General features: G+C 40.5%; 1 protein-coding gene across 1 annotated transcript in view; it reads left to right on the top strand.

Annotated features, from left to right (window-relative positions):
- The first annotated feature begins 4,518 nt into the window (after positions 1 to 4,518).
- Positions 4,519 to 14,670, top strand: part of nrn1la (neuritin 1-like a) — a 66,754-nt gene continuing 56,602 nt past the window's right edge. Inside the window, exon 1 of the mRNA XM_058076445.1 lies at positions 4,519 to 4,819. Coding sequence (XP_057932428.1) covers positions 4,762 to 4,819 — 58 coding nt within the window. The 5' untranslated portion in view covers positions 4,519 to 4,761. The remainder of the gene's footprint in view (positions 4,820 to 14,670) is intronic.

Genomic DNA, 14,670 nt, shown 5'->3' with positions numbered 1-14,670 from the left:
GTCCAGGGTGTAACCCGCCTCTCACCCGAAGACAGCTGGGATAGGCTCCAGCATCCCCCGCGGTCCTTGTGAGGATAAGCGGTAGAAAATGAATGAATGAATATTAGCACTAGGCTGCACGGTGCTCGAGTGGTTAGCGCGCAGGCCTCACAGCTGGGAGACCCGAGTTCAAATCCACCCTCCGCCATCTCTGTGTATAGTTTGCATGTTCTCCCCGTGCATGCGTGGGTTTTCTCCGGGTACTCCGGTTTCCTCCCACATTCCAAAAACATGCTAGGTTAATTGGCGACTCCAAATTGTCCATAGGTATGAATGAGAGTGTGAATTGTTGTTTGTCTATATGTGCCCTGTGATTGGCTGGCGACCAGTCCAGGGTGTACCCCACCTCTCGCCTGAAGACAGCCATGATAGTCCCCCCCCCCCCCCCCCCCCCGCGACTTTTGTGAGGTTAGAAAATGAATGAAAAAAAAAACATGTAACATCAAGAACCAGAAGGGTTTGGTTTATTTACTGATGGCATTTTAGTTAGTAACTCTTCTGTTTCCCTGAATAGGATCATACCAGTCAGTGTGCTTCCTGTTTGATCCTGTTATGGCATTAATAATAGCATTAGTAATAGTGAGGTTAAGAATTGAAAGAATTAAGAATTCCCCCCCCATTAAGGCTTCCTGCTGGATGCAAGTTAATAATAACAGTAACAAACATACATCATCATGTTCGACATCATCTAATAGCTTTTGTGCTGCCGGCCCATCCACATAGCAACAGTCCCATGTTTTCTTATGTATACCATTTATTTTTTGTTTTGTTAAAACTTGTTTAAAAAAATGATGAAACCAGTGGTAAAGTATTAAAACATGTTATGACCATTTTTTTTTGTTAACTGATATTTTATCCGCTAATTTCAGTTTTAAAAACTGGATATGCAGTTACTTCTGTCTGCCTGTAGGAGGCAGCGCTTGATCAAAGTGTGGTTCCTGTTCATGGCGTCCACCCTAAGGCCCAACATGCACTCTGCTCATGTTTTTAGGGGGACTATTTTTTTTTGTGTGTGTGTGTATGTATAGCTCCTTTACAAACACCATTTTTGCTTCATGGTCACTGTTGCTGACAGTAAAAGTTATTTTGACATTTGTGTTTGGAATCTGTTAGTCGTCCAGCCAAGTGCCTTACTGCGTTTTATCTTTTTTTTTGTTTTGTTTTTGTTTTGTTTACATGGATGCTTAATCCTGTTTAGGCCTTTTTAAAGCGCTAATAATGAAGCATTACCACTTAAGGCTGGTTTCTATTGACCTTTACGAGCATTTAAGCTAGTTTTGTTGTGAGATTCAAACAGCACTGCAGAACAAGAGCCTGTTTATTTCGCTTTGGAACATCTAAAACCGATGTTAGTTAAGTACTTTTGGACTACTATCGAACTGTTAAGTTACGCATCTAGACGAAGACGATTGTTTGCTTCACCCGGGAAAAGGGAGCAGTGTGAAGAGCACAACTGAAGTTTGTGTGTTGTACTCTTTCGACTGTTTACTTTGCTGTTTGGATTGGCTATCTTTTACAGTTTATTTTACTCGAAACATTTTGGAATAAAAAAAAAAGTTCTTGAATTGATGTACTGTGACGTGTGTTAAGATTCTCTCTCGAGGGTCGGCAGCATGATTCTTTGAAATCAAAGTACAGCAGGCAAAGCTCATAACGAGTCCAAAAAAGTGAATTTTTAAAAATCTATGAATGTGTGAGTATATGCTCTAGTGGGGAAAAACAAAGTACTTTTTATTTTAAATACACTCAACTGAATTGACTTGCACTTTCATTTTCATACCAAATCAAACACTGTGTGAAATATTCAACTTTTTCTGCAAGAAAGTCCAAAATTATGAGTGCAAAACAGGTTTTCTATGCAAGTATGGAATTTGATTTCATAAATTTCCAGGTCTGGAAAAGTATGGAAAACTATTCCTGTTACTGCATCCCAAATGTGTCGCAAGACTTGATGAACAGAAACATTCTTCCGATCAATTTTTCCCAAAAGAATAATTAGCAGTCAAATATAACGCGTTAACAGCAGTAACTAATTAATTTCATTAACGCCTCATTGCAAGCCACCGCTCTCTGTTATGACAGACGACGTCACAGTGTCACACGGACTTGACACGATGCCGTCTTGCACCAGGTCCGTCCGAAAGACCACATGAGTCTCCTACCAGCCTGTTTTAAAAATCACCCAAATAGCATCACTTACCTGGAAGCTGCATCTCATTTTTTGGACTCCAGTTTTTCATGTTTAAATTGCAATTACATCAAATTAATTAATCTGAAAACCACGATTAATCTGATTTTAAAAGTTGATCATTTGACAGCCCTAGAAATGCTATACATTTATCCTTTCCAGAAAGCTAATGTGTATTCTTGGGGTGTCACCAGATTGAAATGTGATGCAAGAAGTTTCTTGTTCTGAAGGAACGATTTTATTTTCCCCGTTTTTCATATTCTCGTTTATCGCAAATTCTTTTTTTGAGGTGCCGAAACGACACTTTTTTAGTCCGGGAGATGGACAAAACCCACCACACATGCATCAGGGGTCCCTGCAGGACCTAAAGAAGGCAAAAAATCCCACTTTTCTGACGGGTCGATTTTTGCCTGTTTTTCAGGTTCAATGCTGTCACGTTTTCTCCTTTTTTTTGAGGTGCCGAAACGACACTTTTCTGGTTTGGCTGTTGCAAATTTTCCTTTATTTGAGGTGTTTAAACAAAATCCACCACACATGTATCAGGGGCCCCAGCAGGACGTAAAGAAGGCAAAAAGTCTCACTTTTTCTGATGGTTTGATTTTCAAGTGTTTTTCAGGTCTGCCATTGTCGCAAATTCTCCTTTATTTGAGGTGTTTAAACGACACTTCTGGTTCGGGAGGTGGACAAAACCCTCCCCACATTCATCAGGGGTCCCAGCAGGACCTAAATAAAGCAAAAAATCCCACTTTTCTGATGGTACGATTTTTGCCGTTTTTTCCGGTCCACTGCTGTTGCGAATTCTACCTTTTTTGAGGTGCCGAAACAACCCTTTTCTGGTGCTGGAGGTGGACAAAACCAACCACACATTCATCAGGGGTCCCAGCAAGACCTAAAGAAGGCAAAAAATCCCACTTCTCTGATGGTTCGATTTTTGCATGTTTTTCAGGTCCGCGGCTGTCACAAATTCTTCCTTATTTGAGGTTTTATAACAACACTTTTCTGGTCCAGGAGGTGGACAAAACCCATCACACATTCATCAGGGGTCACAGCAGGACCTAAAGGAGACAAAAACTCCCACTTTTCTGACAGTTTGATTTTCGCCCGTTTTTCAGGTCAGCGGCTGTCACAAATTCTCCTTTTTTTGATGTGCCAAAACAACACTTTTCTGGTTCGGGAGGTGGACAAGACCCACCACACATTCATCAGGGGTCCCAGTAGGACCTGAAGAAGGCAAAAAAAATCCCACTTTTTCTGATGGTTTGATTTTCGCCCGTTTTCAGGTCCGTGGCTATCACAAATTTTGATGAATTTTGATTTTTGATGTGCCGAAACGACACTTTTCTGGTCCGGGACCTGGACAAGACCCACCACACATTCATCAGGGGTCCCAGCAGAACCTAAAGAAGACAAAAAAATATTTTTTTCCCTGATGGTTCGATTTTTGCCTGTTTTTCAGGTCAACTGCTGTCGCAAATTCTCCTTTTTTGAGGTGCAGAAACGACACTTTTCCTGTCCAGGACATGGACAAGACCCACCACACATTCATCAGGGGTCCCAGCAGGACATAAAGAAGGCAAAGAATCCCACTTTTTCTGATGGTTTGAATTACGCCTGTTTTTCAGGTCCGCAGCTGTCGCAAATTCTCCTTTTTTTGAGGTGCTGAAACGACACTTATCCGGTCCGGGATGTGGACAAAATCCACCACACATTCATCAGAGGACCCAGTAGAACCCAAAAAATTTTATGGTTCGATTTTTGCCGGTTTTTCAGGTCCGCCATTGTCGCAAATTCTCCTTTTTTGCAAGCAAGACCTAAAGAAGACAAAAAATTCCACTTTTTCTGATGGTTTGATTTTCAACTGTTTTTCAGGTCCGCCATTGTCATGAATTCTCCTTTTTTGACACTTTTCTGGACAAAGCCCACCACACATTCATCAGGGGTCCCAGCAGGACCTAAAGAAGGCTAAAAATTCCCACTTTTCTGTTGGTTCGATTTTCGCCCGTTTTTAAGGACTTTTTTTGAGGTTGCACAAACAGTACACAAACACTCCAACGTAGTATAAATTAAAGTAGTAGATTGTAATATGGTATTTTGTATGTTAAAGTATGTTTTTAAAATATTTTTTTCATTTCATTTTAAATATTTATATATTCATTTATATATATTATATTATTATATATATTCATTTTTTCAACGATACTGATTGTATCATTTGAGATAGATCTTTCTGGGGGGTGGACATAAGTTCCAGAACCCGATCCCCACTGTCTGGTAACTTTGGCCGAATCTTCTCCCGTGCAGATCAGATGTGTTGGTGGTGCTTCATCAGACCCCTCCCACTCCTCCTCCTCCTCCTCTTCCTCTGCACAGAACCTGCCCTCCCCATCTGAGGAGCGCACTGTTCCTCCTCTCAGCCACTGTGGACTTACACGCTGCACCAAACACAGGAGAAAGACTTTTTTTTAATAGAGATCCAAATCACCTGACACACACCTTTGGACATTTTCCCGCCTTGGCGTGTCATCATCAGCATCATGAACTCTGCGTGCTTCTTCGTCTTCTTCTTCTTCTTGCCTGTTGCTCTCATTCTGAGTAAGTCCAACAATTTGTTTTATCTTCTAAGTTCTTTTTGTGTCGTGAATCACTTCCGGTGTAGTTTACGGGACGGAGATTCAAGGAGTTCCGGCAGTTTCACGTCAAACCGCACGTGCACCGAATTTGCCGCAAACAACGTTTCAGACACGTGACAATAGTTACTGATAGCTTCCTGTTTGCGTTTTGTTTTTTTTTTTTGTTTTGTTTTTATTTTTTTGCAGCCCACGTTTCGCTGCGCCAGTTCCACGCTGCAAAATAATGCTGACTCATAACTTGCTACTGTCACAGATTAAAAAAAAACCTGAAAGTAGAAGCACTAAACTTGACAGAAGTTTTAAGAATAACTTCATTTATTCCCCTTTTAAGTCCACCATCAGTCACTATCAGTGATCATCATTTCATGCTGGAATTCACAGCAATGAAGATGAGAGGCGGTGGGGGGTGAATGGGGGGGGGGGGGGGCATAAAGATAAATGATGAATGTATTGCATCTGCTTCTCCTTCTTCTTCTTCTTCTTCTTCTTCTGCTCACAGCTGAGTCTCAAGGGGATTCTTCTCAGCACTTTCCACGTCAAAAAATCCTCCTTTCTAGTCCACCTTATGTCATTCACTGTCAATCATTGGAGATCTTTATTAATATGAAATCATCACTTAAGCCATATTGGAGCTCTTTTAATGATTACGCTATTTATGGTTCTTAATGTATTTCTGGGGCTGCACAGTGGACGAGTGGTTAGCACGCAGATCTCACAGCTAGGAGACACAAGTTCAATTCCACTTTCGGGTATCTCTGTGTGAAGTGACTTTACAATTTTTTTCCCATTCTAAACTCATATAATAATAAATATAATTGTAATGGTTGAGTGGTTAGCGTGCAGACCTCACAGCTAGTAGACCCTAGTTCAATTACACCCTCGGCCATCTCTGTGTGGAGTTTGCATGTTCTCCCTGTGCATGCGTGGGTTTTCTCCGGGTACTCCGGTTTCCTCCCACATTCCAAAAACATGCTACTGATACAGCCTCCAATTTATTTATTCTAAATCTAAGATGTTGGAAACTTGGTGGGCAGGGAGGACAAAGTAAGAAACCACTTCCACACAGAATGGGAGGATAACGTATGCAAGAATCAATGGCTGCAAGCTAAGGCGCTATAATGCAAAGAAATGTCTCATCAATGTAACATTACTGACATCTACTGAACAATAATTTAACAAAAAAAAACACGAACGAACGAGTGGTTAGCACGCAGGCCTCACAGCTAGGAGACCCGAGTTCAATTCCACCCTCGGCCATCTTTGTGTGGAGTTTGCATGTTCTCCCCGTGCATATGTGGGTTTTCTCCAGGTACTCCGGTTTCCTCCCACATTCCAAAAACATGCTAGGTTAATTGGCGACTCCAAATTGTCCATAGGTATGAATGTGAGTGTGAATGGTTGTTTGTCTATATGTGCCCTGTGATTGGCTGGCGACCAGTCCAGGGTGTACCCCGCCTCTCGCGTCCAAAAACAGCTGGGATAGGTTCCAGCACTTTTTCTTGAATATTTCAATGTTCAGGTTTCACGGCGGACGAGTGGTTAGCGTGCAGGCCACAAAGCTAGGAGACCCAAGTTCGATTCCACTATCTCTGTGTGGAGTTTGCATGTTCTCCCCGTGCATGCGTGGGTTTTCTCCGGGTACTCCGGTTTCCTCCCACATTCCAAAAACATGCTAGGTTAATTAGCGACTCCAAATTGTCCATAGGTATGAATGTGAGTGTGAATGGTTGTTTGTCTATATGTGCCTTGTGATTGGCTGGCGACCAGTCCAGGGTGTACCCCGCCTCTCTCGTCCGAAGACAGTTGGGATAGGCTCCAGCATCCCCGCGACCCTTGTGAGGAAAAGCTGTAGAAAATGAATGAATGAATGAATTTCAATGTTCCTGAAAGACATCTGGGATAGGCTCCAGCACCCCGTTGTGAGGATAATCGGTAGAAAATGAATGAAAGTCCTGGTAGATATCCAACAATGTCCTGAATAAGCTAAACATTTTGACGTTGAATTGGTTTGAATCGTTGGAGAAATGTGGCAGAAGTTAGCGGACAAAAAAAAATGAGGCGGAATAAGGAAGAAGTCGAGGAAAAAATGGTGTGGAATTTTTTTTGCATGTGTGAATGTGGTCTAGGGAAGCAGGTGAGTCAGCGTGAAATTGACAGTAATGTAGTGTTATACGGATGTCTGCTGGGTTCTGTCATCCAGTTTAAGAGGTAATTCGTGTTCCAGCAACACACCCGTTGGTCTCAATCCTTTACAATCCTTTGATTTCCTGCAGTTTTTAAACACATCATCCCTGAGTTTTAACACATTATTCACTCTTATCTGAAGCCAAACCAATACACTGTATTTCTGTACTGTATTTCCCAATTGTAAATGTAAATAATCCATATAGGGCGGCACGGTGATCGAGTGGTTAGCGCGCAGACCTCACAGCTAGGAGACCAGGGTTCAATTCCACCCTCAGCCATCTCTTTGTGGAGTTTGCATGTTCGTTGGTTTTCTCTGGTTTTCCATTCCAAAAACATGCTAGGTTAATCGGCGACTAGGTTAATTGTCCATAGGTATGAATGTGAGTGTGAATGGTTGTTTGTCTATATGTGCCCTGTGATTGGCTGGCGACCAGTCCAGGGTGTAGCGGTAGAAAATGAATGATTGGGCTACCAAAGGTTCTAAGTGCATCGCCGACACACACACACACACACAAAAAAAAAGTGGAAATTTCAACTAGTTATTGTAAAGGTGCGATAGTTTGCTTCCTGAACACTGTCAAGGTGGCCTTGAGCAATCCAACAAATCCCCCTTGACTGTCTGAGCTCCAGGCACAGCACAGATGTGCTGCCTTGTTGCCTCTTGAATAGGTTCTTTATTCGGTTTGCTTCTACAAAGTAAAAAAAAAAAGAAAAAAAAGATGACATTTTCGAACAGAAAAAATTGTTGAATAAATTCTATTATTTAAGTCCTTTTAAATAGGACCTATTATGCTATGCCTATGTATTCAGTTGTGGACTCCTATAGAACACTACACAAAGCTTTATAGTTTTCAGGATCTGCACCTATTCATCTGTATTTTTTTTAATTTTGTGGTTCCTGCAAAAAATGTATGTTTTAATGTATTCCAGGCACGCCCACTCCGCTGTGGTTGGTCGTACCCGCCGCTAGCTGTGAACGGTTGCTTCCGATCCGGAAGTAGAGACCGGACAGTCGGATGTTTTGATCATGCCACTAATTTATTTTACTGTTCTTACACAAGGTTGCACGGCGGTCGAGTGGTTAGAGAGCAAACCTCACAGCTAGGAGACCAGGGTTCAATTCCACACATCACACTCAACAACTGTTGACACCCCTATTGCATTTCAAGAAATGCTGCAAATGTTTGACAGACACTACGAATTTATTGTTTTATTTTTTGGGACAAAAAAAAATAGTTCCCTTTTTAAAGCGATTGTTTGGCTCCCTGCTCCACCTTCTCCACATATACACCCAGTTGACACGTTTGGGCAGGAAAATATGAAAAATTTTTATTTTTATTTTTTTTGAGACCAAAAAAAATAGGTCCATTTTTAAAGCGATTGTTTTGCTCCCTATTCCACCATCTCCACATATACACCCAGTTGACACGTTTGGGCAGAAAAATATGAAAAATTTAATTTTTTTATTTTTTTGAGGCAAAAAAAATAGGTCCCTTTTTAAAACGATTGTTTGGCTCCCTGCTCGACCTCCTCCACATATACACCCAGTTGACACGTTTGGCCAGAAAAATTTGAAAAAATTATTTTTTTATTTTTTTGAGACCAAAATAAAAATAGGTCCTTTTGTAAAGCGATTGTTTGGCTCCCTGCTCCACCTCCTCCACATATACACCCAGTTGACACGTTTGGCCAGAAAAATTTGAAAAATTAATTTTTTTTCATTGTTTTATTTTTTTATTGTTTTATTTATTTTTTTTATTTTAATTTTTTAATTTTTTAATTTTTTAATTTTTTAATTTTTTAATTTTTTAATTTTTTAATTTTTTAATTTTTTAATTTTTTAATTTTTTAATTTTTTAATTTTTTAATTTTTTTAATTTTTTGGAGACCAAAAAAATAAGTCCCTTTTTAAAGCAATTGTTTGGCTCCCTGCTCCACCTCCTCCACATATACACCCAGTTGACCCATTTGGGCAGAAAAATGTGAAAAAATTATTTTTTAATGTTTTTTTTTTTTTTTTTAATTTTTATTTATTTTTATTTTTTTTAAATTTTTTTTAGACAAAAAAAATAGTTCCCTTTTTAAAGCAATTGTTTGGCTCCCTGCTCCACCTCCTCCACATATACACCCAGTTGACACGTTTAGGCTGTAACAAACTACAGATGGAGGTCCCACTAATTACGTTTGTTTTAGATAACGATAACGATTTGCCACTTTTCCACCATCGAGACGGAAGAAGACCTTCTTTTGTCCCAAAACTCCAAAGTCGGGCAAAGATTTCTATGCACACTCTACCTCTAGCCTCCTAGCCTCTCTCTGCTTTAGCCTTATGGGCCTTATTTCCAACGATTAAGAGCTTTTCTGCTTCCATCTCCGCCTATAGCTTCAAATCATATTAAAATGAATGAATGTACTCTGGAGTGACCTATGATGTCCTGCCTTTATACTGACAGGATGGATAAATACAGGTCACGATCTCTCTGTGCGTCTACATCCTGTCTTTTTTTACATCTCCTATCTTTGCTCTGCTTTCTCCACTTGTCCTTTTGCTTACTCTCTCTGCTCCATATTGCACCCTTCATGTTCATGGCTCCCTGGACAAAATAGTACACACTCTTGTGTGTGTGTGTGTGTGTGTATGCCATATAAAATGATGAGAGCACCATTGACCTTGAATTTTCATTTTCACTGTGTTACTGTGGCTTGTATAGACTATGAGACTTTATAAGACTATCTATTCATCTATCCATCCGTCCATCCATTTATCAGCAAGCACACACACCTGATGGAGTTGCTCTACATTTTCATAATCACTCTAATTGTATTAATCACTCCGTACATGCATGTGTTTGAATATTTATGTCCTGCTTAAATAAAAAAGAGTCAAGCTTTGCTGGTACTTTTGTTAATGCTATCCGTTAAACACACATATGCTGTCAGTCAAAATTTGGACACAAATTGTCAAGCTATTGGTAGGTACATCAGTTGCGATGTAGAAAATGTCAATAAAAAAAATGAAAAACAGACACTACAAATTCCCCGTGAGAATATACAAATGCAGACCAGGGTTCAATTCCACTCTCAGCCATCTCTGTGTGGAGTTTGCATGTTCTCCCCGTGCATGCGTGGGTTTTCTCCGGGTACTCCGGTTTCCTCCCACATTCCAAAAACATGCTAGGTTAATTAGCGACTCCAAATTATCAATAGGTATGAATTTGAGTGTGAATGGTTGTTTGTCTATATGTGCCTTGTGATTGGCTGGCGACCAGTCCAGGGTGTACCCCGCCTCTCGCCTGAAGACAGCTGGGATAGGCTCCAGCACCCCCTACGACCCTCGTGAGGAAAAAGCAGTAGAAAATGAATGAATGAATGAATGAATATACAAATGCAAATTCCACAACTTTACAGAGCGAAAGATGACATATTAAAGTATATGTTGCATTATTATGACATATTATTATTTATCCAGTGCTGCTTAATCCTCCTAAGTGTAATATTATTATTTGGTGTTTTATTCATGTGTCTTATGATACCCGAAAATGAATGTAGAGCTAAGGGGTGTTGACTAAACTCAAAAGATATGTGTTAATAGTTTGGTACGCTTCAAAAAAAAATAATTCAGTCATATTGTACTAGTTGAAAGAGTGTGTGTCTCCATGGACATTTACACACAAACATATTATGTGTGTGTGTGTGTGTCTGGGGAGCGAGGCGCTAACTGTGATAAGTTACAGCAAATGCTTCAGATGCTGAAGTCAATAAAAGCTCATTAACTCTGCAAGAGGGTCGGTGGCTCTGTCCACCACGATACACCTGCCACTTTGTCTTCCTCACGGGGGGGGTAAGGTGTGTACAAAGGTGGAAGGTGTTTTCTCCGCGTATGCATTCATGTGTGAGTTTCCGGATCAATGGGAGCACATGGTTCATTTCCTCGGACTTTAGAAAGAGATTGAGGGTGAAAGAGAAAGAATGGAAAGAAACAAATGAACAAGAAAAGTAACAATATTATGATGAATGAATACTGTCAATGTGACATAGTTGGTTATAATATTTACATTAATGACAACCTTTATTAAATGATTTCCTGGCCTTTAGGGATCATTCATTCATTCATTCATTTTCTACTGCTTTTTCCTCACAAGGGTTGCAGAAGGTGCTGGAGCCTATCCCAGCTGTCTTTGGGCGAGAGGCGGGGTACACCCTGGACTGGTCGCCAGCCAATCACAGGGCACATATAGACAAACAACCATTCACACTCACATTCATACCTATGGACAATTTGGAGTCGCTAATTAACCTAGCATGTTTTTGGAATGTGGGAGGAAACCGGAGTACCCGGAGAAAACCCACACATGCACGGGGAGAACATGCAAACTCCACACAGAGAGGGCCGAGGGTGGAATTGAACTCGGGTCTCCTAGCTGTGAGGTCTGCGTGCTAACCACTCGTTCTTTAGTGTTTTTTTTTAAATTATTGTTCAGTAGATGTCAGTAATGTTACATTGACGAGACATTTCTTTGCATTATAGTGCCTTAGCTTGCAGCCATTGATTCTTGCATCTTACGTTATCCTCCCATTCTGTGTGGAAGTGGTTTCATACTTTGTCCACCTTGTCAACATTTATTAATTCATTCATTTTCTACTGCTTATCCTCACGAGGATCGCGGGGTTGCTGGAGCCTATCCCAGCTGTCTTCGAGCGAGAGGTGGGGTACACCCTGGACTGGTCGCCAGCCAATCACAGGGCACATATAGACAAACAAACATTCACACTCACATTCATACCTATGGACAATTTGGAGTCTAATTAACCTAGCATGTTTTTGGAATGTGGGAGGAAACCGGAGTACCCGGAGAAAACCCACGCATGCACGGAGAGAACATGCAAACTCCACACAGAGATGGTTGAGGGTGGAATTGAACCCTGGTCTCCTAACTGTGAGGTCTGTGCGCTAACCACTCGACCGCCGTGCCACCCTTTTAGGGATCATTTCCTTTCTATTTACTTAAAAGCAGAATAACTGACATATATTTTACAAGTGGGCGGCACGGCGGTCGAGTGGTTAGCGCACGGGTTCAATTCCACCCTCAACCATCTCTGTGTGGAGTTTGCATGTTCTCCCCGTGCATGAGTGGGTTTTATCCGGGTACTCCGGTTTCCTCCCACATTCCAAAAACATGCTAGGTTAATTAGCGACTCCAAATTGTCCATAGGTATGAATGTGAAAAACTCCTCATGTAAACAGGGCTACTGTTAATGAATCAATAAATATTGTTGCAATACTATACTGTTTTATCTTTTTGTCATCACTGCTGTATATTTTACAATGAATTATAATTTATATACATTTGATGCCACAGATCTCCTGTTCAGACTTCCCTGACCAGGACCGATTTAGCATGTAATTGAGGCCACCTGGTTTTCCTGATAATGTGAAGGCAGTTCAATAAGACTGTTTAGTTGGTTTCTATGCCATGTGTTCTCTGTAGACTTACTCTTTGCTCGGGGGGCTCCAAATGATGTGAGCGCGTACCTCGGGGAGAATTTGTAATTTCTCCCTTCAGCTTGCATCAACATGTTCCCTCTTCACTGTTGAGGGCCGTATCCACTGTCATTGTCACGATTATCAACCAGAAAAAATTGATATCGTGACAAATCTAGCACCGTGCTTGAAACGTTTATTGTGTGTACTGACTTCAGAAGTGGTGCCAAACTGAGGGACGAGTGTCGGTATTTTGTCTCATCTCCGGAATGCCAAGGGTCGGCTGCATCTGCAGTTTAGAAGGCAGAAGATGAGGCTAGAGGGGCCCCGGCAGAGGCGGACAAACCTGCTTTTCATTCAGGTTTTCAGTTCATAATGTGAGAAGACTAGAAATAAATGCATTGTAAAATACAAAACATGAGTTATGGATATTTGCATTTTGTTCATGTTAAGCTATAAGCTAAATACATTCATATAAGTGTCTTGAACCAGTCATGATGTGCTATATATATCACTATATTGACACTTACTATAATACCCATTATGTCATTGTATGGTCATATCATCTCGTACTTCGGTACGGGACAAAAATTACAAAAAAAATGTTAAAAAAATTAATCTATATCTGGAAAGCAGGAAGTGAACAAATGGATATTTGCATTTTGTTCATGTTAAGCTATAAGCTACAAAAACAAGTAGCTATCGGCCATTTTCATTTTATAAAAGTAGCTCTGACAAGAAAAAAACCTTGGTGACCCCTAATATAGCCGGTAGTACATCGGGATCAGTATTGGAATCATAAAACCCTGATGGGAACATCCTTAGGCAAAACTGTTGATTGACCTAGCATGTTTTTGGAATGTGGGAGGAAACCGGAGTCCCCGGAGAAAACCCATGCAAACTCCTAGCTGTGAGGTCTGTGCGCTAACCACTCGAGTCCGGATTATTGCATTTAATTAAAAAAAAAAATTTATTCACTAACTGAATTCACTAGCGAATTCAAGAAACAATACAAGCAGTTGATGTAGGATGAAGAGTCTTGAAGTCATGAAGTAATATACATATCAGTGGTTACTATGGTACCCATTATGTCATTGTATGGTCATATCACCTCGTACTTCGGTATGTGACAAAATAAAATTAAAAAAAAAATAATAAAAAATAATAATAATAAAAAAAAACTTAAACTCTATTAGGAAAGCAGGAAGTGAACAAATGTAACAGTTACTGATTGTAAAAGTACCCGATGGAAAGGTAGGATTTAATAAGCTTTGCTTCTTCCTACTCCTTTTGGACATGTGGAACTGTGAACTGATTATGTGATGCATTCAATTGTAATCTGATGCATGTTCAAATGAAATAAAACCATTACCATTACCATTACCATTACCCATAAAGCACTTCTCAGTGTCAACGCACTTATGCACTCAAGTGCGAAAGTGCACAAATGAAGACACTGTCCATGTGCTTCTATTAAGTCCCAACAGCGCCCCCCCCTTCCAGCTACTGCTGCTTTATTACTTTACATAACACCACCCAACGAAATAGTTTTTTTTATTTTTTTTTTTTACACGTCAATCTTTCATTACGGCTTCACTGTTGGCTCCTCTCAACAAGCTTTTAGACTGCATAATGTATCAACTTGTGGCCATCGGCCTCCTGCTGATCTGCATTATCATCGGTCAGGTTTATAGTCACATTGCCAGATCATGGTCACTTCCAAGTGAGTCAGACAATTTTTGAGGGTTAAAGTGCCTTGCTAAATGCAGCACATACAGTATATAAAATATGCAGAATGGGGGCAGGCCTTGTTGTGTATATTTTAAGTGGAACACACAATTGAACATCCTCCCAGGACGGTTCTGGAGCTGCCCTTCGTTGAAGGAATATGCATGAAATAGACAAAACTCTTGGGACATGACTTTGTATAATTTTATGAACCAAGGTTGTGCTTAAGTCCTTAGTTTCCCCGGACTTTTAATTCTTTAGCTTACTGAGGCATTTTGGCCAATTTTATGCATTCAACTCGTTTTTTGGATGAATGGACACAAATCCTACAGACAAACTGTTAAGTCTAAATCTAAGACGATATTTCTCAGGTATGTGATGACCCGAGGTCCTGATCACACTCTCTATAATCATAT

The sequence above is a fragment of the Doryrhamphus excisus genome, chromosome 6 (genome assembly GCF_030265055.1).
Source record: "Doryrhamphus excisus isolate RoL2022-K1 chromosome 6, RoL_Dexc_1.0, whole genome shotgun sequence".
Lineage (NCBI taxonomy): Eukaryota > Metazoa > Chordata > Actinopteri > Syngnathiformes > Syngnathidae > Doryrhamphus > Doryrhamphus excisus.
The sequence above is the reverse complement of the archived record's forward strand: the minus strand, read 5'-3'. Positions and strand labels throughout refer to the sequence as shown.